Raw genomic sequence first — 27,212 nt, forward strand, 5'->3', positions numbered from 1 at the left:
CCAAGCCACAGTATACCCTAGTCCTGAAAAGTGTGAAGGTTTATCTGAAATCAATAGGAATTGGACAAGTAAATATGGCAGTTGTGTTCTTCAGTTATTACAGCCCTTGTGCCTGCATTCCCTCCTTGGATGCTGCATCCCTGACAATCACTGTGGTGTATTGTTGTAATGGCTGACATTCACAAATGTGCAGTTACATATGAAATAAAAATCGCTCTGGACCATCCTCGATACTTTATTAACTTAAAACTTTGTTCTAATAAATATGTACCAAGAAATGTAAGACACTCCATAAAATCTAAATAAGGACATTTACAAACTTGTCAACAAAGTAAAAACAGGGTTTGTTTTTTTTTTAACTGAGGTACATGCAGAGTTATTAAGGCAAAATAAGTAAATTATACTTTTATAGTAAGTCCTGCCCACCTCAGAAAGTTTCCCTTTAAAAATTAAAAAACCGAAAACAAATATACAACTGATGCTATTGAGTAGCTATTTTCCAGTTATTAGAACAAGACCAGAGTGTAGAAACCAGTAATGGTTCTGGACAGAAAGTCTGTGCCTCCCTGGTGCTCCTGTCCTCCTCAGGCAGGTTCACTTGTTGGATTAGTTTCTAGTTCTAAGGCTTTGGTTTTTCCACTGGTCTTTCACAAGCTTCCTTCTCCCTAGTAGATGTAGGAAGAAGTAACCCTCCACACTTCAAACATACTGGCAGTTGGGCCTTGCACAGACAGAGATGGCTCAGGGAGGATAAAAAGAACCTCTCTGTCACTGTTAATGCACCTCCTGATTTGCACCAGAGTAAGTGAGAGCAGGATCAGCCCCAAGCTGGTACCTTTGGTTAAAAACCAGCAGGATGTCAAACTGCACAGTCCTGACCGTCCAGGTTTTCCTGACAGGAAGTCATCCAAGAGTGAACCCATTCAGCACTGAACTCAGCTGGGGCAGGTGCTGATGGCTCTCTGTCATTACCCCATGTAAACACTGTTATGCCCATGTTTCCCTGCCTGCTAATTCAAGCTACTGAAAACTTGAAGGGGTTCATCATGGCTATGGGAGAAATACTTCCCAGCTTGCAGATATTTGGTAGCTTATCCATCTTTGGAGTATTAGGCTTTATAGCTAAAAGGCTTATATTTCAGTGTTATTTCAGAAACAATGAGGGGAAGAGAAGGAGAGAAACCCCAGCCTTTACTTTCCCCTTTCACAGTCATTCAGGCTGAGCTGTCAACACACGGCTCTGTCCTCTTCTTTCCTCTTTGAGGTCCTGTTCAGAAAGGTAATGCCAGGGTCTGTGTTCAAGACAGGGCTTGGGTCCAGCAGGGAAGCCTGTTCTCATAGTGTTGTAGGCGCTTTCCATATTGTAGTTTGGACTCACTTCAGGCCGTGCTGTGTCTCCCGGTGTCTCCGTAAATCCACCTTTCGTTGGAAGCCTTTGCCACACAGGTCACAGCCAAAGGGCTTGAAGCCTGTGTGCTTCCGACTGTGGGTGATGAGGTTGGAGCTCTGACTAAAGGCTTTTCCACACACCTGGCACTTGTGAGGCTTCTCACCTGCATGCAGAAGGTGGGAAAGAGAGAGGCTGTGAAAGAGGCAACATGCTGCTTACGTGGGACCACAGCAAATATACACTAGTACTTAAAGCTTATCAAAGAGATTTTTGTGTGATTACCTAAGAAGTCATTCTTATAAAAAACATGCAGTTGGGAACCCCAGAGACAGCATAAGCTGAGTCTCCACTGCAGCTGAGCAGGCCTGGACTTGAGTGCACCTCCATCAGCCCAGTATAGTCCTGGGAGTAGCCTGAAGCATGGAGTGCTCTCAGGACACCACACCTTTTAAATGTGTTTGTCTGCATGGGCTCTGTGTAACTTAAACTGGCTTTGTGTCTTAGAAAACATGAGGAACTCCTGAAAAAGTGATGAATGCCTGACATCGATTACTGTACCATCAGCACGAGGGCAGGTAGAATAGGTAGATAGAGGTTGTTAAAAGAAACCCAGTGATCTGAGGTCTTGTCCCCAGGGGAGGTGTGAGGGGCATTAAGTGAATCCTGAAGGGCAGGGTTCATGCAGACATCTGTTCTCTCTGTTCCCCACACTGCAGTGCTAGCAATCAGAGCCCTAAAGTTCTCCTGCACGCAAATAATGTAAACAGGAATAAATGCAGCCTCTGGAATTTCTGTAGAGGAGTCAGTGGCAAAACTCCATGGGAGCAGGATCTAAGTATATTTTCATACTGTTTATTATCAAATAACAAATAAAAGGGAACCCAACCACAATACCAAGCCGGATTTTCTGAGTGGCTTTGCACCTGCAGAGCCCACTGGCTTCAGCTGGGAACAACAAACTCTTTGGGTGTTTGAAGATCAGATTCTTAGAATAAAAAAAAACCCCTAAATGTTCTAAAGGCTCATTTCACAAGTATATGGTGCATATGAAAGGAATCCCTCCTTCAGTTAAGGACCTACTTTTATACTAGCAATTTAAAACCCAGACAGTTTCTACTCTCTAAGAAAATTATCTGATTGAGAATTTGCCTGAAGGTCTACTCTATCAAGCCTCATTTTAAAAAGTTACTATGGAAATACTTCTTGTATTACTTCATAAATAGTTCATTTTCATCCAACAATCTTCAGTGAAAAATCTTTATAAGTAACATTTATTATTTTCTGCTTGAGACCTAGAAAAGTCACAGCCAAGCAGTGCTACATGTAGTGCCATTTCTCTACATATTTGCCCTTTTTAGGCTTCACCCTTTATATCTACTAGTGGTCACTGTGAGGAAAAAGGATTTTGGTCATCTGAACCATAGGTTTGGCCAGTACAGCTGATATTTCATGTCTGCAGATTCTTCCATATCTTACACATTCATTTCCTTCTACTTCAAGTGAACTGTGCAGGTCTGAAAGCCAAGATATCCTTTTAATGATTTCTGATAAACCCGCCTTCTCACTGAATGATACTTTTGAAACTATTTCCTTTGGTGATTCACCTGCACTTTATATTAGTTTCCATGTTTATTAGTAACAGTGAAACTCGAGAACTCGGCACCTCTCCTTCCATTCTGTATCAAACTGCATCCATTTCTCAGAAAGTCCAGGTGGAAGTGCAGACAATCTCTGAACAAATATTGAGACTAAGACCTAGGCCCTCCAGTTTAGTGTTTGATCTAGAGGAGGAGACTCCTGTTGTTCCTATTGTAAATTGGTAGATCCTGTAATCAAATTCACCTGTCATTTTCCTGGGACCTCAGCTGTAAATCAAGGCCACATTAATATAATACTTCACAAATCATCTTACACAAAAACCCTTTGAATAAACATTGGTGGATCCTATTAAGGGAGCGGTGATTGGATTGCGAGGATTTTTGTAGGTTATTTTGCAGCTGCTGTTCATTAAATCACATACAGATCACCTTCCTTTGCCCAAGAACAGCTCAGATAGCATGAACAGCAGCGGGACAGTGAGAAGCACAGGGAGGTGTGTGTACTGTCCCAGCTGAGCAGGAATGGACTGCTGCAGAGAAACCTCTTCAGAGACCTGCCCTCATGTTGGGGCTGACACCAGCAGCTGCAGGACTGACCTGTGTGAATGAAGGTGTGTTTCTTCATATCAGATTTCTGGTGAAACCGCTTCCCACAGTACTGGCACGGGTAGGGTCGGGTGTCTGAGTGGATAAGCAGGTGGGTGGACAGAGTAGAAGATCTCTTAAAACTCTTGCCACAAATCTTACAGTCAAAGCTGCGTTCCTGCAGAGAGATGAGCCCAGACAGACACACATTACATCACACCAACGATCCCATCAGCAACAAACTGCCAGCAGCACATGAGTGTTGTCCCTTCTGCCTTAGCAAGAACTTACACTGCTCCAGAGAACTGGTATTGCTTACACAGATGAAAACCCTGGTTTGATAGCAGCACCTTATGATAAAAAGATGATGCATCCTTTCCTAGTGCTGTGCACTACTAAAATTTAATTGAACAGCTCTTCCTGCTGGCAAGAGCAGCCAGGTGGGAGCAACCCTAATGGACTGGGCAGAGTCTGCCACACACTTTATCAGAGGCCTGAGACACAATCACTCCACTGGGAAGCCCAACAGCTGCAGCACTGTTCAGAGGCCACCTCTCTACTGTACACAGGAAAGTGGGTGCCAAGGGCTGCTTGGGAAATCTCTGTGGTAGACTGAGTTCTGGCATGGTAACAACTAACTGCTTTTTCTAGTTCCATTAAAATTCAAGTGGAAGGTATGTAGAGCACCTGGGACAAACAGCTTTTCAGCTTACTATTTTAACATATAAAACCAAATGCATTAAGATCTTACTGTCTCTCATGTCTCCCTCACACACTCTTCTCCATCAGTTTCTAATACCATATATCGTCTCCTCCTTGCATCCCTTAACTTCCGTTGCACCTTCCTCTTCCTTCTATGCTTTCACACAATCACCTTCTTTATTTGGTTTTTAATATATTCTCTCCAGAATGCTGGCCCTTCCATGGCCACATTGTGCAGTGCTGCTCTTTTCACTATTGTTTGGTGGATAATGAGATACCTCCCTTCATTGTGTGCTCTGCTGGTTGCACACTCACAAAATTATAAATTAAAGAGCAAAAAAATGTCACCAACTATCCTCCCAAAGTCAATCTGAAGAAGGAAGATTTGCCAGGTCGAGTGGGTGGGGAAGGGGAAATATGGCATAGTATCAGCAGGTGGAAAATGTTACAAGTCCTCCTACCAAAATTAAACACCATATTCTTTTGGTGTGTGACTCAGTGTGTCGAGATGGGTGAAGTCAGTGCTCTGTACCCAAATGGTCGTTCAGATGTTCCCTGCACTGACAAAAATTACCACAAACTTCTTTGTGGGAGGGAGGAAAAAGAATGAGGAGTGCTGCATCAGAAGAAAACACACTGAGTTGCTTTAGCTGTTAAAACAATGCCAACATCTGCATTAAAATTTCCAGCTCTGAGAGTGAACATTAATTATTTTCTGTTACTTCTGGAGTGCCAGAAGTACTCGTTGCTTAATACAGACACGTGTGAGATTAGCGCCTTCGCACACTAACTGGCCACCCTTTCCTCTGGTTGTCACCATATTCTTCACCTAAAACTGCCCACTGCAGCCCTCCCACGTTCTCTTCCTCTCCTCAGCTTAGATCCCTACCTCCTTGCCCTGTATTAGCCTTCGTGGCTTCCCCAGCCAGCAGAATAGAGCAGCTGGCCCTGGCCCCCAGCCGTCCATCCTGGCAGCCTGCCTGCTCTCACCTGCGAGTGCACGGCCTTGTGCTGCTCCAGGCTGACTGCATGGCCGAAGGTCTTGCCACACATGTCACAGGCAAAGGGCCTTGTCCCACTGTGTGAGCGGCGCACGTGGACCTCAAGGCCATGCGGTGTGGAGAAGACCTGAGGAAAGAGAGTACACAGTGTCAAGTTTGCCAGGGACAAAGGGCTAGGGGAGAGTCACATCCAGTTTGGGAGAAAGGGATCCCTACCTTGCTGCACTTGACACACTTGTAAGAGCCAGTGCTGATGAGCAATGGGCGGCACAAGAGGTCAGACTCCACTTTGATGCCGCCTGGCCCCTTCTCCTGCTGCAGCCCAGGCTGTGTTTCAGCATAGAGTCCAGGAGGGGCTGCTGGCGGCCGCTCAAACAGCCCCGGGCCCGGGGAGCTGAAGTCACCATACAGTCCCAGGGAAGAGCTACACTCGGCACCATAGAGGGCGGGCTCGGAGCCTCGGTCGCAGAAGAGCCCCAGGGCTGAGGTCCGCTCCAGCGTCGGGCAGGGCCTGTAGCTTTGCACAAGGTGCCTGAGCTCGGAGCCACCCAGGCTGTTCCACATGTACGGTTTGAAGGGCACTGAGAATGGGGGTGCTTCATCTAGGGATGGACACACAGATCTCTCCGAGGCTGTGGGAACACAAGGGCATGGGAATTGATGATCCACACTATAATGAGGCAGAACAGTCTCAGCACTCAGGCTTATGTCCAGAGCCTGACCCCTGTACTGCATTTTGAAGCTGCCCTTTCATCCCAAGGGGAGGACATTTTATATTGAACATTAGGGTCTGAGTGTCCAGTACTACCTACTTGCCCAAACAAATTATTTAAACCCAACACTTATTTTGTCTACCTCCATCTCGGGATACCTGGGTGTGTACACACTTATCTGACTAGCAAGACTCAGTCTACAACTTCCTATAGTTTTATCTGCAGCTTCTTCAAAATATGTACTGCCATGTCCCAAGATGGACATCAAAGCTGACATATGTTTAAGCTCCACTGCAGATCACACACACACAAATATATATGTGTATGTGTGTGTGTGTGTGTGCGTGCAAATATAACATTACAGAGGTGCCAGACACAGCAAATGTGCTGAGATTTACCTGGTTAACAAAATGAAAAAATCTCATTGCACAATTTCATGCCCAAATCTAGTCTCTCAACTTTGTGCCACAACTGACCATAACTATATTACAACATAACTTAAATAAGTAACACCTTCTGAGGTGCTTGCATGTTATGCTTTACTTTTTCAGGAAAAAAAAAAATTACTCCTCATCTGAAAGAAAATCATGGTTGTTTCAGATTGCTCTGAGGTTCTCCATACAAAGAAATTGAATCCACCCAAAACACAGAGCTTTGTAAAATCATTAGGATGTGCCACATTAAAACCTGAAGACACAAACCCGTTTTCCTAGCAGTCATAATCAAAGCAAATTTCTACCAGGGCAAGCTCAAATGGCTTCAGCAGACTCTAAGAGGTTTGCCTTCAGCAGTGGCACCTGACCAATGCAGTGGGCACACGAATCACACTCGGGGGCCCATAGCAGAGTCTGGTACAATGGCAGGAGTGCAGCCTTTGAGAGGAGTGTCTAATAAAGGCACAACTGCTCAAGGAGCCTCACATGGAGGAAAGCCCAGCTGGCCTCCAGACCCCAACTGTGGCTGCCAGAGATGCTGATTGATGCCCGAGGTGCACTGCTTTCACTCCTCATCATAACAGGCAGCAGCACTGGAAGAGTCAAATGTTCTCCACTGAACAACAGTTTTAGCGAGCCAAGGAAGAGATGAATCAATTAATTACTGAAATGCTGATGCCTTAATGGAAACATTGGCATCCCTTATAACTTGGGCTTCCGGTGTAACATCCCTTAACCAGAAACTTGTCTACCCACAATGGATCTCTTACTCATGTCAGCTCCCATGGCTTTTTCAGCCTTTGGCAAACCAAGATAAATGGGAGTGGACTAGGGAAAGAAAGCACAATGTGTTAGGCTATCCATTTGGATAGGAAATTATCACTAAGGGGTTACAGAAGGCAGTAGGAAAAAAGGTTGAAATTGAGCTTTGAATTACTTGACTTTTTCCTATCTTTTACATAATTTCAGACGTTAACAGTCTCAAATTCTTCAATTGAAATTAGCGATCTTTTGGTTGGAAATATATGCACACATACCGGCTGGGACATTTGAAGAGAGTGATGAAATCAAATTAGCTGACATGGTGCTCAGCATGATTTTTCCTGTTCTGCAAAGTTGTGGTCAGCATCGCATCATCTATCTTGTGTCTTTGCAACCAGTTTCAGTGTTGCCATCTCTCACAATTTTATCACAAAATTCAAACCTATCTTGAAGTCCCAGCACTTAAAGTGGCATGATTTCATCAGGCCCTCAGCTTTGCTTTTGTTTGTTCTTGTTATGACTTTATTTTTTTCCTTTTAAAGTCAACTGCTATCTCAAACTGTCAGAAAGGCATGAAAACATAAACCCTTGACATTTCAGTGCTAGAACCGAATATCTATAAGGTATTATTTACAATCTTGATTTCTGAGCCAGTTCATTGAGTGAGAGGGAAGGCTGACCTGATTTTTGAGCCCTTGGAATTGGCAATACAGTATACAGTGAACATTGCACCACAGATCAGTTTGCGTGCGATGTTCCTTCCATCACCTCACATGCTTTGGAGCCCTCTAAGGCACAGATGCAGGGGAGTTCCTCACATTATACTCAAGCTATCCAATCTCAGTGGCAAAGCAACCTCCAAACTCTGCTCTGCCACACTGCAGGGCATTTCTATGTGTGCCTCTTCTCCACAGCATCTAGTGGGGAGCAGAGACGAAAAGAAATATTCTCCCTCATTTTCCTAGAAATTCTGTGCAGCTGTTATAGAGACTACTTCTGGGGGAAAAAAAAAAAAATCATTGCTTGTTTTTGAAGGCAAGACAAACTCAACCTTAAATGGTTGGGAACAGATTGATATACCCAGAAAAGAAAGATTCAAGTGTCCTCTTACACAAAATGCTACTCTTGCTGCACAATTCCATTATACCCAGGAAAAGTCTCTCTCTTTCTGCAGCATCAACAGGCTCATCAGGAGATACTAATACTGCTGCACTGAGCTGCTATGCACCTTGTGCATATGCACATGCATGTGGTTACAGACACATGTAGAAAGTGAGGTTAAATAACAAAGTTATTTGTACTGATGGAGTTAGATACTATGTCTGTATGTTGTATGACCACCTACAACAGGAGCACAGCACTCAAAGACAAAAGTGAATACAGCTTTCACTGCATATTGAAGTGCAACCTGCACCTATGTTCACTTCTAGAAACAAGGGAGTGGTAGTACTACTCACTACACGTGCCTTCAGCATGATTTAGAGCCATCATTTCTCATCTCCTCTGCCTGGCAAAGAAAAAAAAATTGTGTCCCACCCAAACACAATTGTAGGAATACGTTGTTTCACCACAGCATCTTGCAGAAGGCACCTAGACACAAATTCCAGCTTCGTGCTGAATCTGACAAGGCAGCTGGAAGGCAGAGGGGCTGGAGGAGGCGAGCTGTGGGAGGAAGTCCAGCTATCTAATCCTGTTGCCACTGCCTCTGTCATTAATATAACAGCACCTCTCTCAATGCACTGAGATTCATTTAATAAAGCTCTTACAGTATTTGGAATCCCATACCTTCCCAGACCTCCTGTGAATAGGATCAGACAGCCCCAGGACTGCCCACTCCACCCTGAAAAATCTTCATCTGGGGACATCATCCTCATTTTATAAAGTTATCTTCCCTGGACAGCCTGATGGTTGGCCAGCAGCTGATGAATCCCACAGTGAAAAAGAAATCAGAGTGGTGGAGGAAAAGACAGAGCAGACCTGGCAAAATACCCGTTCTATTTTACATCTGTCTTTTTGACATCCCGTGAAAATGGTCTGTTTCCTATGCAGAAACTGTAGTTATTTGGGAAAGGAGGAGCAGGAAAAAAACATTAGAACAAAAATTACACACATTGCTACAGTCTCTGCAGAAATATTACCAGAAAAGTAAGGCAGCATTTAGTCTGATGTGTCATTTGCACAGACTCTAAGTGTCCTGTGGCTGAGCTTGGACAGCATTTTGAATGTCCCCTCAAAGAAGCTTAGGACTCTTGAAAGAAAACGAGGCTTTAAAAATGCAAATCCACATCATTACAATCAGCCATTCATATGCAAGGACACTGTAAAGACAAGTGGGAAATGGTGGCAAACCCGGACTAAGTATTTGTTTGCTGGTGTCTGCTGTCAGTCGGTAAAGCTGACACAATTTTTCCTTCATCGAGACAAAAACTGTCTTTTTTTCCAGCTGTCTCTTTTTAATCGAGGCAATAAGAAGCAGTTTTTTATATATACATATTTTTGTTCTAAAATGACACCACTGTATTTTTAAACGAGATAAGTATTTGTGCCAAGCTGGGGACAGCATCTCCCACTGCTCCAACCACATCAAAGGCAGGACAAGGGAGCTAGAGACAGACGCTGCAGCCATAAGTGTGAGTTTCCTGGATTTGGGGTGTTTAAATCTGACTGTCATTGGTTTTTTTCCCCTCTAGTTTTTACAAATGTGTTTTTAGAAAAGAAAAGTAAATATTAAACCAAACCAAACAAACAAGAAAAAAACCCCAGAAACAAAACAAAAAAACAATAACAAAAAAAATAGCAAGAGGAGGACAGGGGAAGGGAGAGCTAAATCTTTTTTATAGGCAGGAGGCAAGAAATAACCTGAAAGGGCGTTAGGAAAAATGTCTTGCAGGTTGTACGAAGCAGAAAAGCAGCGCTATTTACCACAGGTATATAGATTGCCTGTACAGTCTTAAAAGACTTTAAAACTCTGAGTAGGCACGACCCTGTAGGAGAATGCTAGGACCTTTTAAACTTAACCTGGTTTGCCTCTGACAGTTAATCACAAACCAAAAAATCAACACCCGATGTCATAACAACTTTCCTATAGCCTGTCACCCGCTCTTCCCTCAGCAGCGCCATACGGGCTGGAAAAGCAACCCGAAAGAGGTAACCTGAAAACGTGTAGAAGGAACAAATTCTGGCAAATTTGGGGAGGGGGAAAATATTAAAAGGGACAGGCGAATTTGTCGCTTCGACTCGTTTGTGGTGGTGGCGCCTAGCCATGAGATGCATGCTCCACTGCCCCACAACACGGGCACAGACGTGCAGCCGGACCCTCGCTGAGCGCTGCTCGCTCCGGTCCTACCTGGCGAGACGGAAGGCGAGGGAGGTCTCCAGTAATCTTCGAACTCGGACACTCTGTCACAGACACTGCCCTCGCAGCTGGGCGCTGACTCAGAGGTGCCATCGGCAGCCTCGGTAAGGTGGGATTCCGGGGAAAAGCGCCCCTGGGCAGGATCCGCATCGGGCAGGGCTGTGCGGCACAGCTCTGTGTCCTCGGGGATCTTGCTGTCTGCAGGGCAAAGGAGAAGAGGGAACTCCTCAGTGTGGGTCCGTGGTGGGAACGAACCACCTCCCGCGGCGGCCCGCTCCCGCCAAGGTTTGGTGCCCGACTCTCTCCAAGCCCGCATCAAGCCCCTCCGGCGTCCCGGACGGGCTGCGGAGGGATCGCCCGGTGCCGCGAGCACCGGGGTGATGTCGGGCGGATGGGCAGTCTCCGAGTGAGGCTGCGACCGAGGGACTCCTACCTGCACAGATCTGGGCTAGCACCGTCTCCAGCCGTAGGCTATAGTCCTCGTCGGCTGAGCGAGGCTGGTGGTAGCTGTGCGCTTTCTTGCTCTTCACTAGGAAGGACCTCGGCATGGTGGGGTGCTGCCACGGCCGGCACGGCTGCACTCCCTCTCTAAGCGCCGGGCACGGCGGCGAGCGTCACCCCCGAATCTCCTGTGGGGCGGCAGCGGGGAGGCGACCTGCGGAAAGGCGCCGCGCCCGCCGGTGAGGGCCAGGGGCGCCGGCCAGGAGGGGCCGCTCGCCAGGGGCGGCGCGCCAGGTGGCGGCGCGCAGGTGGCTCCGGCCACCGCCCCCGGCCCCGCTCGCCTCCCCCCTGTTCCAGGAGCGCAGATAACTCAGCCTCTAACCGCCCCCAGCCAAAGCCTTTTACCCCCCTCCCTCCCACCGTGGCCTTGGGGCCACCCCGGCCACGCTCCGACGGCTGCTGCCAGATTGCGGGAAACAGGCAATAGCAGCAGCTGGGCACCGTTCTTCGGACGAGCGGGGGCTGAGGGAGCCGGGGGGCGCGGTCGGGTGTTATCCTGTCCCTTCAAGTGGGCGCACCGGGCTTCTGTGTTTGCCCCTGCGCCAGCAGCCACGGCAGAAGGAAGCAGCGACAACAAATCTCCTCTCCGAAATAGCGTATCACGTCCCACCACCCTGGACGGGCTGGCCAGCGCGGGGTTGTTACCGGGACGGGAGGGGGAGTCGCTGCAAGCCCGACAGCCCAAACCTGGCGCCTGAGAGGCTGTTGCTGTCGGAGGGACTGATTCACCCATCCCGCGCGACCCACGACAACACGAAAACGAACAAAACGGAATCTCTCCTGCAGCCCGCAGCTGTCGGCGCCGCGCCGCCTTGCAGCTGCGGGCACCGAAAGCCGGGGCGGGGAAAGGAGACGAGGTGGGAAACCTCCTGCGGGAGTTGGGGGGACCGAGTTAAACAAAACTACCCCGAGCCGACTCTTCGGGGGAAGGCAGGAGAGGTTAATTCGAACCCCTCCAGCACCGCCTCTGCCGTTACACTTGACTTTGCAAATAGCGCGTTTAATCCACGTTCTTTTGGGGGTTTGGGAGACTTCGGAGGGTTGCAAACAGGGAAGAGAGGGAAGGAACCCAGCCCGTCAGATGGGGCCCAGGCACTGCCCCGCAGGTGGCGGCACTGGCTGCGCCACAAAGCTCCAGCCCGTCCGCACCCGGCAGGGGCAGGGCTGCTCAGCGCTGTTGGGGAGGCGCCGCCCCCCGGCACGGAGCCGGGTGGGAGCTTTGCGGCCCGGACCCACCTGTGCCCGCATTCATCCTTGAGCAGGAGCTAGCAGCCAGCGGGCCCGCACGGAGGGGGCAGAGAAATCAAAGCGGCCTGATAACGCGTTACCCACCCGCGCCCCGACAGCAACGGCCGCCGCAGCCGTTGGGGGCTCCGGGCGTCCGCGCCTCTTCTGCCGCGTGTTTCCCTCCAAAAGTCACCGCGGAGGCGCCGCCGGCTCCCCAAGGCCGGAGCTGGCCAGGCAGGGGCCGGGCCCGTGGGAAGGCGGGTCCCGCAGCCCACCTGGCCGCTGTTCGCCTCTACTCCCGCTGGCCGCGCCCGCCCGGCGGCCGTCGCTGCGGAGGCGCGGGGCTAAGGCAGGGCCAGAGAGGCGCGGGCTCCCACCCGAGAGAAGAGGGGTCAGTGCCGCCCCGGCCCGCCCGCCGGCAGCTGCCCACGCGAGGCGAGAGAAGCGAGAGCGCTTACCCATTCTGGAGGGCCGAAGGAAGCTGGGCTGCGGAGGGGTATGCGCGGCAGCCTGCTAGTTTGTGTGACTTTAATTTTAGCCTCCCTTTAAGGAGCAATGGTGCTTGAGTTGGCTTTTTTTTTTGTTTTAACTTTTCTGCCTCTCTCAACTCCTTCAGAGCTCGGCCCCCTAAACCACAAATTCCACTTCCTGAGCGTTAGTTAGGAGCTTCTGCAAAAAAAAAAAAAAAAAAAAAAAAAAAAAAAGTTACAAAAAGCCCCAAAGGCTCACAAATCAGTAGTGTTCCCCCCCTCTGTTTCTCTCTCAGTTTTCCCTAAATGAAAACGTCTTACCGTATTCCACCTCACAGACCTCGCTGAAGTGACAGCGAAGTGTCATTCTGGAATCGAGCGTTTCGTTTCTGTCGGGGTTCTGCTCTAGAAATTACACACATCTATCTGAACTATTCTTGGATCCCCTTCGACTTCCGCAACGAGAACAAGTCACAGATTCAAAACACAGATTGATTCGGGCGGGCAGAGGGCAGGGGCTGGGGCAGCCGGCGCTCGCCCTGCCGTGCCCGCTCCGCGCCGCATCCCCCGCCCTCGGCGCGGAGTGGGGGAACACACGGGCCGTGCGTGGCGTTGTAATCGGGGCTAAGGCCGGCCCTGGGCGACGGAGACCTCTCCTAGACTAGAAATAACTTGTTGTGGAAAACTCTTCTGGGATAAATACGCCCAACGGCGCTGAAAATACCTTAAGACCCAAACCTAGAGGTTTGCTCATTTCCCTTCGGATTTAGGTAATGGTTAAATATGGAAGGGGTAGGCGAGAGGTGTCGTCCCCCCGTCCCGTCCCCCGTTCCCCCCCCCCCGGCTACTGTTGCTTGACAGCGATTCAAATACTAAGGCGAAAGCGGAGCGGAGCCAGGCAAGTGGGAAGAGATTGTCTCCTCGTCTGCGTGCCGCTGCTCAGGTGCTAAGTCGGGAAGGATCCGTGGGGCACCGGCGACGAGCACGGTAACGGGATTCGTGTCAGGCAGCATCGTGCTCCTAAAGGGGAGCCCTGCGTTGCACAATGGGGAAGCCTGCTCCGTTCTGCAAAAACAAAAATGTTCGCCTTGCTTTATGCACACACACCACCCTAAAATATAGTTTTCCAGGTCTGATCTCGGATTCCTAATGCAGCCAGGAAGTCAGGCTCGATCTTCGGTATCTTTCTGAGGTGGTTCTGGGCTTCGCTCTCAGACATCTCAGGCCATCAGCAACTTCGTTTCGGTGACTGCAGGGTCGCCTAAAGTGCGACTCTACAGCGAGCGAATCGAGGTTTAACACCATTTCCCGTTCAGAAATGACTGAGACTGAAGCCGGACATAACAGAAACAAACTTCAGCCTCCCTCACGCTCAGGAGTATGCTAGTTTTGAGACCAGATGCTTTTTTTTTTTTTTTTCCACTAGCCCCGAAGCATTTACAGAAAAATTATCTACTTGGCGCTTTTGAGCCCTTACGGTTCACAGGACTAGCCTGACTTCCCAAAATCTATCTAAGCAAGCGAACACCACCTCGAATAAAACTGTCCAACAGCTGTGTGATGCTTTACTGTGACACAAAAGGAAGCTGAAGAACACGTCTGACACCTTCATTTTTGCCGGAAAGTTTCTAGTGCTGGGCACAGCAGTTTTACTTACGGCATCTGTGTACCGCGGTAGCCTTGCTGCACCTTAGGTTGATTATTCTGAAGTCATTCACACCTTCAGCTTCAAGAATCAATGCAGGAATTAGGAGAAATAACCAGATTAGAACAACTGGGTGTAATTTCGTATATGCGTCTTCGTTGACTCACTGTTACTTTTTGCAAAATAATCTTTCTCGTTTGCCTCTGAAATGGATGATAAATTCATGCTCTTTCGTTTACCTTGCTACCCAGCTCTTTGACTATGTAATGAAAGCACCAAAACACCTTAAATTACTAGTAACGCTCGTAAATAATTGTGACCTACACATTCGTCTTTATACATCTAAATTCAAAATGTCTACAGGTGCTGCTGTGAGCTGTGACGCGTGGTGATCTCCATTCGGAGGGTGCTTGCAGCCTTGCGGGAAGCAGGATGGGCTGCCGGGCGCCGAGTGGCTCCGCTCGCGGCTGTCCTGCGGGACGTACCCTCCTGAGCAGAAATAAATCAAACGAGTGAACAATGCAAATGCTAAATCCAGTATATAATCTCTAGGGTGAGGGTAGGTGCTGCACGGGCACAGGGAACAGACCTCCGGCTCCTGGGGTGTCAGCTTTCTCAAACGATTAGAGGAGAAATGGTACGAAACTGTCTGTGTTTCGTGTTTTGCAAATCTAGCTCGTGCCTGAAGTACATCCTCTGCTTCCCCGACCTCGGCCGGATGGGCGATTTGTTCCACACCGCCAGTGGGACGGGTGAAGCAGGGCGCGGGCGCTGCCCACCGAGCGATGCCGAGGATGACACGAGGCTGGCTGCGAAGTCTTGTCTTTAGTCTGTCACCGGAAGGTGCGCAGGCAGCAGCCTTGTCCGGGACATGGCGGGCAGCGGGTCATGGCACGGGCCGGCGTTAGCGGGGCTGTGAGGGCTCGCCCAGCCCACTCTGCCCGTGGGTCATGGCACGGGCCGGCCTTAGCAGAACCTGTGAGGGCTCGCCCAGCCCGCTTTGCCCGTGAGGGCTCGGCAGGGCTCGGCAGGGCTCACACAGCCCGCTTTGCCCGTGAGGGCTCGGCAGGGCTCGGGGCCGCCTCGTGCGCGCGGGCGGTGGCGCGAGGCCGGCGAGGCGAGAAGCCGCCCCCTGCGCTCGGCCCTGAGGGGAGCCCTCAGCGCAGCTCCTGCAGCCATCGTTCCTGGGCTGCTCCCGCCGAGAGGAGCTGCTGTCTGCGCTATCAGCCCGCCGAATAGAGGTGAAGGGGATCAGCTTTTATTCTTGATTTACCGTGTGACCTGTGAGCCGCAGCTCAGTAACCATTGAGATGGTCTTAAGTGAGCACTGTCGAGCTGTGTGACACTGCCAAGTGCTCTGTGGTCCAGCGTGGAAAAGCCATAAACCAGAGTTGGCAAGTGATGTAATTCATGGGAAATGTAGGGCTGGGTTTTAACGAAGTTGCTCTAATGCTTCTTTCAAAAGGGAGTGTGATATTCAAAGTTAAACATAAAAACTTGGTGAGATGCATTTGAATGCAATGGCACGTGATTGTTACACTATAGGGATAAGAGAGGGGAAGAAATAAATAAAAGGAGAGGTTTAAAGTAGGATGGGATTGTGTTATGGTCGTGTTAAAGATTGAAGAGCTACTCCGTGTGGTTCATTGCACGGTTTACAGCTGCCTGTTGTCAGCATTAGAGCTAAAACAACAGCAGATAAGGCACCAAAGGTGACAAGCTGGAGGTGAGATCTTTGCGTTCAGAAGTGATGAGACATTTTGCAATAGGAGGAGGGATTTGAAGACCAGGATTTGACAGGTTAGCTGCTTGGTACAGAGGGGAGGAGAAACAGTTTCCTGTGTGGAGGAGTCAGGACTGGGAGAAGGCAGCAAAAGGATGATACTGTGGGGAATTTATACCCACTTGAAAATGATAAAACTTGGGATCACAGTTATGCAGACTAGTTCCACTATGAAAAGCTGCTAGAACTTGTAGTGCTGTGCATTCTGTTGGGTAGTACGTCTTTACTTTTTATAAACTTTTAAAAAGTTACTTTCAACATGCTGCTTATTGTTTATTTTTCTCCTCTCAGCGTCTTGTCACTACCTTGTTTATGGTCCTCCTTGTGGCATAAACACACACTGTAAATATGTCAGAAATTAATCAGTGATTTTGATTGCAATTTTTTTGATTGCTGGGGGAACCAAAGTAATTTCTGCTGCTCCCGGAGCAGATGAGAAAATTTTCACTGTGAGCACAAACTGGAGAGAGAAAGTGATGGCAGGCTGTGGTGTTGAAGGCTGGGATGAAATGAGAGATTCCAGCTTTGGGAAGGAGTGGACCCAGAATGTACCTCCATTACGAACAGAAAAAAGTTGAATCAAGGGTCATAGAACATAGACCATGCAAAATGTTTTCATAGGAGTTCTGGTTCTCACAGTGGGGCACTATAAATTTCAGTCACTTGTACAGTACTATGCAACTCAAAGAGTATGCCACAATGCTTTCGTTTTTCATAATTGTGAAATAAGAAATAATGTAAACATTAGTTCATGGAAAAGGAGAGCATTAAGCTGTTTTATCTTGGATATCACAGTTGTATCTCAGTACCCAGGCATGGATAGGCATGCATACATTAGCATGGTTACTCTGAAGCTGAAACTTCATGCTATATAGAGGTTGTACTGAAAGTCAATTTACTGTGTACTTTCCATCATTCAGAATTTCTGGTTCTCTTGCCTCCTGTGTAAATGCATTTACTGATTTTTCTTATGTCTCAAACTAATTTCTAAACAACAACAAAAAAACCTCAAAAAACAAAAAAACCCCAAAACCAACCAACCAATCCCCCCCCCCCCGAAAAAAGACCCCAAAAACTCCATCAAGACCCTCAGAGAATTACAGAATATATACTGATAAGAGTATTTCACAGGACAAAAAATGTACTTCATTGAGCCTAGAAATCCAATAGTTATTCATAGCTTTCATCTTCCCTCTTAATACACAGAGTTAGTAGCTGGTGTGCATGATTGAACGTAACACTGTAGTTTCCATATAGGTCACACTAACCTCCATCTCATAGGTTGATTTTTTAATTTTAGTCTCCAGCACTACCATAATGGCTTTCCTAGGGGATCTCTACCTTCCCCCAAGTGAATTACATTATTTGGAGTCTCTACAGGTAGGGGAATTAGCAGCATATCATGTATAAAATATGGATATTTTTATGCTAACATATCTTTAGGTCATTCTAGTTTAAGTGTTTAGGCATCAAGTTTCACTAAGTCACTAACACTGTCTCTGATATCACATTAATACCTCGGAAAAACATGCAGTTCCACAAAAGGGTTCAGTACTGATCAAGTTCAATAACAGGTTGTACAAAGTGGTTTTGAAAAATTTATGCAAACTCCAATATGAATGCTTCTTTTAATCCTTTTTGTAGCAATGTATTTTAGTTAATATAGAAATTGCATGTACAGTTGAAAATTGAATGTCGTGGAAAACAGTACTTTGTGGATGTGTATATAGAAGATGCCTGCTTTTTCTTAAGAAGCAAAACAACAAAAGAACCTGACCAAAGAGAACAAATAGTTACTGAGCTGTGAATGCAATGCACATCTCTTAACTCCGTGTACTTTCTCCCAGCTAGTCACATTACAGATTTTTCATAAATGTTACAAACAAAACACATGAAATGACTTAAAAGAGGCCTAACAATAAATGCTATTAGTACCTAAAATATTCACACCTCTAGCGTGGAGAAATAAGAAAATATAAATGTTGAGGATTCTCTGATTAGCAAAGACACTTACAGTAATTTCATGACTATAAGACGCACACTTTTGACTAAAATTTTCCCCCGAACCTGGAAGTGCACCTTATAGTCTGGTGCGCCTTATCTGATGGACAAAGTAGCAAAATTTGCCAACCTGGAAGTGCAAGCCACGAGGGGGAGTGGCCCCAGAGCAGGGCTGGGCTGTGAGGGGGGAACGGCAGCGGGGCTCTGCTGGGCTGTGAGGAGGGAGTGCCCCCGCAGGGCTGTGCCGGGCTGTGAGGGGAGAGTGTCCTGTGGGGCTGTGCCTGGCTGTGAGGAGGGAGTGCCCCCGTGGGGCCGTGCCGGGCTGTGAGTGAGGAATGGCCCCGCAGCAGCGTCAGGATGTGAGGGAAGAGGGGTTCCGCGGGGCGGGCCTGCCGGCATCGGGGCGGCCGCCACGCGGGGGGGAAAGCCGCCGGCATTGGGGCAGCGGCGGTGCGGGGTGAGCCCACCGGCATCGGGGCACCCGGAGCAGCGGGGCCCCGAGGACGCTGCACGGAGCGGTAGCGGGCATGCCCCAGCCCCGGGGACGCTGCACGAAGCGGTAGGGGGCATGCCCCAGCCCCCCGGACGCTGCACGAAGCGGCGGATACAGGCGGGTCCAGGGGCCCATGGCTGCTGGGTTGGGGTGGGGCCTCGGCCAGCAACCGCGCGGGGGGAGCCTCGCTGCAAAAAAAAAACCAAAACTGTGCCTTATAGTCCTGTGCGCCTTATCTAATCTGCAAAGTTGCAAAATTTGCCAACTCTCGGGGGGTGCACCTTATAGTCCGGTGCGCCTTATGGTTGTGAAATTACTGTAATTATCAGATTGGGGAAATCAGAACCATTTTCACTACCAAACATAATATAATTTGCACAAAACTCCACGTATAGCTGTGCATTCCCCTTCCCTATTCCACCTGTCTTCTTGGCTGCAGCATTTGCATATTCAGAAATCTCAATTTTCATGTTTACATGCTTTTTTACCTTATGCTTTTAGCATTCATATTGAGCTTTTACAGCCTGCATGCAAGAGCAAATCTAAGCAAATAGCAATGTTTGTTAGGAGGTCATGAAAGAAAGGTCATGATGTGTAGCATAATACATTTTATTTACTGACACATTATTATATATATAATCTCTTATGTTAATGATTTGTCATTATTCTGATGTATATTCAAATTATAATATACAAAGGCCAAGAGATTAGTGTCACTTAGTTGCCAGAAGAGTTGGAGAAAAAGCAGAAGAGCCTGAAGACCCTATCCTGGGTTGTCTTTCTAGGATAGTCTGTGTATAACCAAGTTTGGAACTGCAGTATGTTCAATGATTCACTTTTATCACTAGAAGAGATGTAGTCAGTTGGATAAGGACTTGTGCCTATTTTTATTTATGCTATTATTCAGTATCAGTATTTATTCTATTTGTATACTTTAAAACCACCAAAGTTCAGGAAATAACCCTTGCCATCTAATCTCATTTGCTATCACTTGAACAGTAAGGCAGTTATTGCAAAATCCTAACACTTCACTATTCAAACAGACAGAGTTTTTATGACCCTCCAACTGAATTTTATGCCTGCCACTTATTACAGAACATTACCTTTAAGAGAGGCTTGCAGCTGGTATTGATGACAGGCAACAAGACATTTGTCACCTCTTCTCTTGGGCAGCAATGATCCAGGTGCAAACATAAGTTAGCAGCTGCTCATTGGAAGGGAAGAAGACAACTGTTACTCATTTGTGAACAAAAATGCTCCTGATCTGGTTGTGCACACATGACATTTTCAACAGGAATAAGAATCACTCAGCTAATGCAAGTCAGAAGCGGCAATTTCCACAAGCTGTACTTGGAACTACATATTCACTGGTAGGATGTAGGGAAATTTGGCAGAAATACTGAAACAAGTTAGGAGCTGCAGAAATCAGTAATATGGAATTTGAGCTCTACATGCTTAAAGATTTAAATTACAGTGCACCTGGGCAGATTATATTATTGAGATGCCCATAATCTTCTCTATCATTCTTAGAGTGTTTCTCATCTCCTAGTCATGCTGTTTCTTCTGAAAATATATTTGAAATAAAGGGAAAGGAAATGCCTAATGGGACTAGCAGATGATTCAGCGGAATGCTTCCACACATTTTGCAATTTTAAACAACTACACTGCTTCTTGGGGGGAGCAAGCGAGTTAACATACACACTGCCTATCAGTACCAAACTTCTGCATTGCTACTTTTTATTTAATAGAACAGCTGCAAACATTGCTAGAAGAAGTCTTAAGGATTGCTCAATTACATAAAATGGCAATAATAAAATATTCTTAACTAGAACGTGTCTGCAAGGGCACATAAATGTTCATATGACAAGAGTAGAATATCTTGTTCTGTTCAAGATGCTAAGGCTGTTTGAGTGGATCTGAGTTTTCAGGAGACTGGAAGCAGATTGCTCAGCTCAGCTCTTCCTGCTTTGCTCAATCACAGCTATTTGGTGATGGCATCAATAGCTCATTTCCTAGATAACTCCATAATATAAACTCTGGGAGGACTGAATGCACGTATTTCCAATGCACTGACCATGTCTTCATTAACATTAACACATGAATAACTCTTCACCTTATTTGAACCTAGAGCCCACAGGTAACTGTGTGGTAACCAAGGACTATAGTTTGGAAGGGAATAAACAGTAAATGCTGCAACCTTGTTAAATCATGAAAAATTTATTTTCATTACATATACATGAAGGTAAAAGATTTCAGTCAATAGTGTTTTGAACAAGCATTTCTGACATGAGCCTGTTAGTGTAGCTAGGCTGAAACGTAATGCAAAGTTAGTGTTCTGCCTTTATTTAGTAATTCACTTTTAGTGTGTATATACAGAATTCATTTTCCTGTTAGAATACCAGAGACAGTAATATCGCAACATTTACATTCCTCATATAAAATGGAGTAATGTACATTTTCAGCTTGGTGTAGATACATAAATATGTACAAAATAAACATTATTGTAATTAACATATCAGACCTTCTATTATTTAGCAACATCAAAAGCAGATGCACATAGATTTAGGTGAAAATGGTGAAAAACACCTTTATGACATTAGTGACCATTATTTGCATATATGAAGTAGTACAGATAAAGACTTGTTTTTCAAGCCTTCTGTGGGCATCCAATAACTTTAGTAAAAAACCAAAACTAATTGAGAAGCATAAGATAATAATATATATATGTGTCATGATCAGATGGTTTACTAGTGTCCATCTTGATCACAAAAGGATAACAATGTAAAACATACACATTTGTTCAGAGCATAAAATATTGCACAAAAGCAATTTCTTTTGAGGAAAACAATTCCTGTGTTTGTGAACAGCAAAACTGCTTCTTACACATTAAAGAAATAATACATTTGCAGTTTCTAAACCAAAGAACATTCAGTAATACTGTCAAAACTGTCATCCATCAACTTCTTCCCAGCCTGTTTTATGGCAATGGTATGTCATTAGCAAGATTTGGCAAAGAGAGAAGGCAGATAGACAGTACGTGTGTATATTTATCACAGGCCAGACCAAATCCAATAGTTATCTAAACCAACTGCTGGATGGTTTCAGTTCCCTCACAATTTCAGCCTTAAAGAAATATGGAAGTCTTCAGTGCTAGTCACAGTGATAATCACACAGTAGTAGAGTAAGATTCCATTCTTCTCTGCTTAGAAACCATCTTGTCTGAATCCCCAGTCTGAAGGGCACTTTCCTCTGTATCACTGTCACTGCTGTCTACAAGAGTGTGATCCAAAGACATCTGACCAGTCCTCCTGGGAAGATGAAAGTTCACCCCACTCTCCTGTATGGAGTTAGTTATAAAATCTTCATCAGAAGAATGAAATGATTCATCATCTCCTGTGAAATGGTTGACAATGTGAATCCCATCAAAAGTGGGTTGGTCTGAGAAGTTTCTCTGGCCTTTTAGACATTTGATCTGTTAGAAAAAGTGGAAGTTGACAGTTAATCAGAGCTCAAGAGTCAAGCAATAAAAAACCCCAAACAACAAAAACCAAACCAAAAAAGCAAGTTCATTTTCAAGAAATGCTTCATTGAACTCTTACTGAATAAAATGAAAGATCTGAAAGTAGCACATTTGATGATCACTTTGAGTATTAAAAGTTTTAAGGCTTAATAATCAAGGTACCTAGAATCAATAATGAGAGATTCTTCTTTTACTCCTTCTTTAATATCCCTGCAAGGATGGTTTCTATCTTCTAGAGTGGCCTATTTGTTTTGACAGCAGTTTTGGCCTTAACATTTTACTTTTGCAGCTCCATTCTTTCCCATATTGCCTGATTACTTACTTACTTGAGAAAGCCCCCCTTTCAAAGAACAGGGTCCCAAGTGAATATTGCCAGCTTCTCACAGTCACAGAAAAAAATCCCTGAGAGTATGTTTAGTTTGGTCTACAATGTAACATTAAGTGTCTTAATTACCTAATTCAGATCCAATGAGATTTCAGATTCAGTAGTATGGGAGAAATATCTCTGTACAGCATAAAGAGATTGTAGTTGCAATTTTAAGAGAACATCAAACAAGACAAAATTATTTTCTGACCATGGACAGATAGTATTTTAATTCAATGTGCTGCAGAGTGATACACAATTTCAACTATACATTCATGCTACTCAAAACTGGGACCCAAAGCACTAAAGTCTGCAAGTCCCCTATTAATTTAATGGAAAATAACTGCAACTCATGGAAGACATTCTGGAGGTTGGTTGTTTTTGTGGTGTTTTGGTTGGTTTGATCTAGAATTTCATTTTTGTTAGCTTTTAGTAGAAAATATTTCAGGGTCAGTTTGACAGTTTAAGAGTACTAAGATAAAAAATCCTGAGGATTCAAATAAACATTAAAAATGTATTATGGAACCTTCCTATTGTCACTCTTAAAATCTTAAAAGGGAAGATGCACCAAGTGCTACTTTGGAAGTGATTTTTTACAGTAAGAAACCTGGAGAATAAAAGGAAAAAAATTCTGAAGAGTTTCTTTACCAAAATCTGTTTGAAGTTTCAGAAATCTGAAGCAATATTCACTTTGATAAATAAGAAGTGCCTGTATGTCCTTGGTATTGACACCAATAGGAGATCTTTACCTGTCCATTTGGGGAAGAAGGAATCTTTGTACTTACCATGGGCTTGTGCAGAAGATGAGAATAAAAAAGGAGTTGAAAAGAGATCACAAGAATCATAATCATGCTAGAAGCCATTAAATTGCATGTTAGCATGTAAAAACTCCAACTTTTGATGTTATAGCAAAAAGTCCCTGTTAGGAATATGGGTACATCATGTAGATCTAAACCTTTGTTGTTACTATGCCTACTAACATTTGTTTTTGGCTTTTTCTTCACATACACATAGGCTGCTGTTATTTAATGAGGAGTTGGTATAAAGACAAGCAAAACACAGCTCCACACTTGTACAGCATAACTCATGATGCAAGCAAAATCAGCTTATACCAAGTATAAATATATCTGGAATAGATAATTTTACTAATTTATATCCCTAAATGCAGAAAGCCTGGCACAGACATTGTGTTATTTAGAAATATTATTCCTGAAAATACCCTGCAATATGATCAGATTAGCTACCACATGAATTTTCCAAAACAGCTATCAATTTTAGTCACTAAGAAAATAAAACACAGAAACCCAACAATTTCTCTCCACCCTCACCACAGGAAAAAAAAGAACGGCTGTACAAGTGACTACAAACTTCATATTAGAGTAAGAAATTATACACTTTTAGGTCTGTACAGTCGAGCCATTGGTTCACCTGAAATTATAAAGCTGATACTCAATGTCAGTTGTTTTGAACACTCAGAAAGCCAAGCCAATGACCTCAACTGTTTTCCTGAAGACTTAAACATGATACCTTTAGATGAAGTTATTTAGGTAACATGACAAAATCATGGTTTCACAGTTTTAGGCAGCAACCTTTGCAAATGGGAGTCTGTGGAAAATGCTGTTGGTGAAAATAATCATGAATAGACACAGCCTTTGCCAGTTCCTAAAGGGAGTCTCAGAAAACACTGTGTTATCTTTGTGCATCCTTTCATTAGAATAACAAATCTCTGACTTTCCAGAAACACTTTTGATCTGCAGCTTTACACTTGCCTGCCTTTTTTTTTCTTAAACACTCCTCACATGCAAGGAGAAATAAGACTGCTGTGAAGAAATATGAACATATTGCAGAGAATGCACACTACACGTGTATCAATGGTCATAGAGCATTGATATCATCATCGTATTAATGGTCTGCTTCAGAAATGGCCACCTCACCACAACACTGTGGCATAGACCTTGTTTGTATTATGGGGATCAACAGACTGGTCAGCAACACTACTGAAGTGTACAATGGGGTCCTGACACACGGCAGGCTAAGCTGCAATCCACACTGTCCCTGGGCAGTACACTAGGCTGCACTGACAAGGGCAAGTGTACTTTCATAGTTCAAGATGATTCAGGGGCCCTTCAACCTAATATTTGTTCAGGAGCATTTCTGAAGGAGTTTGATTATTTGGAATTTTTATTTGGAATTTTTATTGCAACAGGAAGGCTTTCTATGGCTTCTCAAAGCATTTGAAACAACTTGCAGGCAGCCTGCACTCCAATGCAATTAAATACCAGCGGCCAATGCCAGCATAAAGCTCTAAAATGGAGGTTTCCTAAAATGAAGTTTTGTACTTTGACATAACTTTACAGTTTAGCAAGTAAGGCTCTATACTCTTAAAAGAAAAAGCAGTATCTTTTTTCAAGGGAGGAACATTACTGTCCTATTGGTTCAGGGCAACAGTCCACCAGCCTAGTACGGTGTCTCCAAGTGACAACAGGACGTTCACATTACCAAGCCTCCATTCACTTATCCAGAAGCTGTTGTAGAAAATATGAGTTAAATCTTTTTCCAGTTGCTCTGGCATACATTTATAGATCAGCCATCCATGACTGATAATATCATTTGCTGTCTACCTCCACATCTTCCCATGGCAGTAAATCCCAGAAATTCCTCTATTTGTTTTAAACTAATCTACTTGTTTTAGTAACTGCCCCCAGATTCTAATAATGCAGGAACAAGTGGTGAAAAAGCATAAACAGGCAGTAATCAAGACAACAGTCATTCAGTTCCCTTTAACTTCCCTACAGACCTTCTTTAAACTTTCTACATCCATACAGATACAAAGTGGCAATACAGCTCCCTCTATTTGGTTTTTAATATACTTCCTATTAATGCCCAATGTTGCCTTGTCTGATTTGGCTGGTGCTGCATGCTAAGCCAGTGTCAGAGGACTCAATATCAATTGAAAACATCTTTCCTGATTTGTAACTACCAGTTCTATGTTTGCCATTGCGTAGGTATGGCTTAGATTTTGCAATAGATGAATAATCACCTTATTCACGCTGAAATTCATTTGTCAGCTTTTAAAGATAGGTTTGAGATTCTTGCTGTCAGTGTTTCATTTGAACATAGAAAAAGAGCTTAAGGCAGGAATTAAAGCATTAGGCTAAGATCTTACAATTCATCTAGCCAAGTATATCGAGACAATGGGAAATCCAGCTAAGGGCTTGGAATGCAGGATGGGTGGACCCAACCCAAACTCTCTCCCAATACCCTAGTTTTACTCTATACTTATTGCTGAAGAAACTACAGCCCTGTTTAGCAAAGTATGGACTTGCACCCCAGGGTCTCTTAGTTTCTGTTCTCTCTTGTACAGTCGATATTGGTTAAAGGCTTTCAGTTTTGGGTCTTGCCTTCCTTCATATGAAGGGAACTAGATCTCTGTCACTCCAACAAATAACTTTTAGAGGAACCTGTTTCTTACTGCTTCAGTTTTGCAAAAATCTCAAATCTGATCACATCTGCTAAAAAAAAAAAAAAAAAAAAAAAAGCAACCTATAAAAAAACCAGGTCTGGTAAACCCCATGTGTTTTGCTTTTAATTCTCAAATCCAGGTCATATTGTCTAGATGACTGCAGCTTCAACCCAGTTTTCACTACAGCACATTCACACGGTCTTTAGGATATTTTAAAAGGTTAATAATATTATGTGATCAAAATACATATCATCATTATGCCTTCAAAAGCCAGCTGAATCAAGAACAAACTCTTAATAATCTGTGCATTTATAATACCTTCTTATGTCTAAAGACTTCAGCATTTTAAAGACAAACTCTGTCTACTGGTCAACATATGAAAATACTTAACTGTACATAGTCTTAACAGGTACCAGTGTATTTCCACAAATACAGAGTAGCTGAAAAAAGGCTAACAATCAGATCCTTGAATCTTAGAATAAACTTTCTTACCTGGTGCTGACTGCCTCATCAAGCCAGGCATGAAGGAGAAACAGTAAAGAGAAATTTAGAAGTTTTAAACAATTCAAAAGGTGTTCTGTATTAAATCATAGAATCAAGTTTGAAGGGTGATAGTCAGTTGCAAACAAGTTATATTTCTGAGTCCCTTTGGTTTTTTTGAGTAGGGAACATAGGTCAAAGTGGGACTTCATGAAAGAGTTTGACTTAAACTCTGGGAAACATTTTTATGTTGTAACCTGTGAGGTTTTAAGCTAGGAGTACATTGGTGAAGAGTCGAACTAGTCTGCTTGCTTTGAAATGCCTCAGTAAATAATTCTTGAAATTTACTCAATTCCAAAGTAGCAAAGACAGGTTTTAACAAAGCTTGCCAATAAATATTAAATCTAGTCACAGTAAGATAACCAAGAAATACACAAGTGAAATCAAAATATGACCACTACCTTGGGTGAATAAAATCAGTTTTACAGAAGGCAGTATATCAATTTAAATGTTTATTTAAAGAACAAAAATCTTGAATTCTCAGTACTTTTACTTATAAGAGGAATCTAAAAATCAGAGTTCCCTCTTTTTTTTGTTCTACCTTAGTAACAGTTGAAACTCTTCATAAGATTTCCTACTTAAAACCCAAACATGAATCAAAAGAAAACTAGAATGTTACTGAAAATATGATCTAACCACATCTAGCTGAAGAAACAAGTAATAAG

General features: G+C 44.7%; 2 protein-coding genes across 9 annotated transcripts in view; both read right to left on the reverse strand.

Annotated features, from left to right (window-relative positions):
* Positions 1-441: 441 nt before the first annotated feature.
* Positions 442-11,136, reverse strand: GFI1 (growth factor independent 1 transcriptional repressor). The gene is made up of 6 exons (XM_033067736.1): positions 10,974-11,136; positions 10,532-10,738; positions 5,493-5,908; positions 5,266-5,403; positions 3,586-3,751; positions 442-1,553 (listed from the first exon to the last, which is right to left on the reverse strand). The coding sequence occupies exons 1-6, from the start codon at positions 11,086-11,088 to the stop codon at positions 1,375-1,377; spliced, it is 1,221 nt and encodes a 406-aa protein (XP_032923627.1). The 5' UTR covers positions 11,089-11,136; the 3' UTR covers positions 442-1,374.
* Positions 11,137-20,857: 9,721 nt separating this feature from the next.
* Positions 20,858-27,212, reverse strand: part of EVI5 (ecotropic viral integration site 5) — a 76,873-nt gene continuing 70,518 nt past the window's right edge. For 5 of the 8 annotated variants that reach the window (XM_033067108.2, XM_033067109.2, XM_033067102.2 and 2 more), the window contains one exon: positions 20,858-22,132. In XM_033067108.2, coding sequence (XP_032922999.1) covers positions 21,827-22,132 — 306 coding nt within the window. In that variant the 3' untranslated portion in view covers positions 20,858-21,826. Of the gene's footprint in view, positions 22,133-22,875; positions 23,336-26,499; positions 26,510-27,212 lie in introns of those variants that run through there. The other 3 variants (XM_033067106.2, XM_033067107.2, XM_033067105.2) reach the window with 3 other exon arrangements.

This window comes from Catharus ustulatus, chromosome 9, assembly GCF_009819885.2.
Source record: "Catharus ustulatus isolate bCatUst1 chromosome 9, bCatUst1.pri.v2, whole genome shotgun sequence".
Taxonomy (NCBI): Eukaryota; Metazoa; Chordata; class Aves; order Passeriformes; family Turdidae; genus Catharus; species Catharus ustulatus.

Bases quoted from the DNA above. Each gene is read 5' to 3' on its own strand.
- GFI1 (XM_033067736.1), bottom strand. From the start codon at position 11,088: ATGCCGAGGTCCTTCCTAGTGAAGAGCAAGAAAGCGCACAGCTACCAC. The intron at 5,909-10,531 runs GTAGGACCGGAG...GTGTTCCCACAG, and splicing joins CTCGCCTTCCGTCTCGCCAG to CCTCGGAGAGATCTGTGTGT. The intron at 1,554-3,585 runs GTCAGTCCTGCA...TTCTGCATGCAG, and splicing joins ACACACCTTCATTCACACAG to GTGAGAAGCCTCACAAGTGC.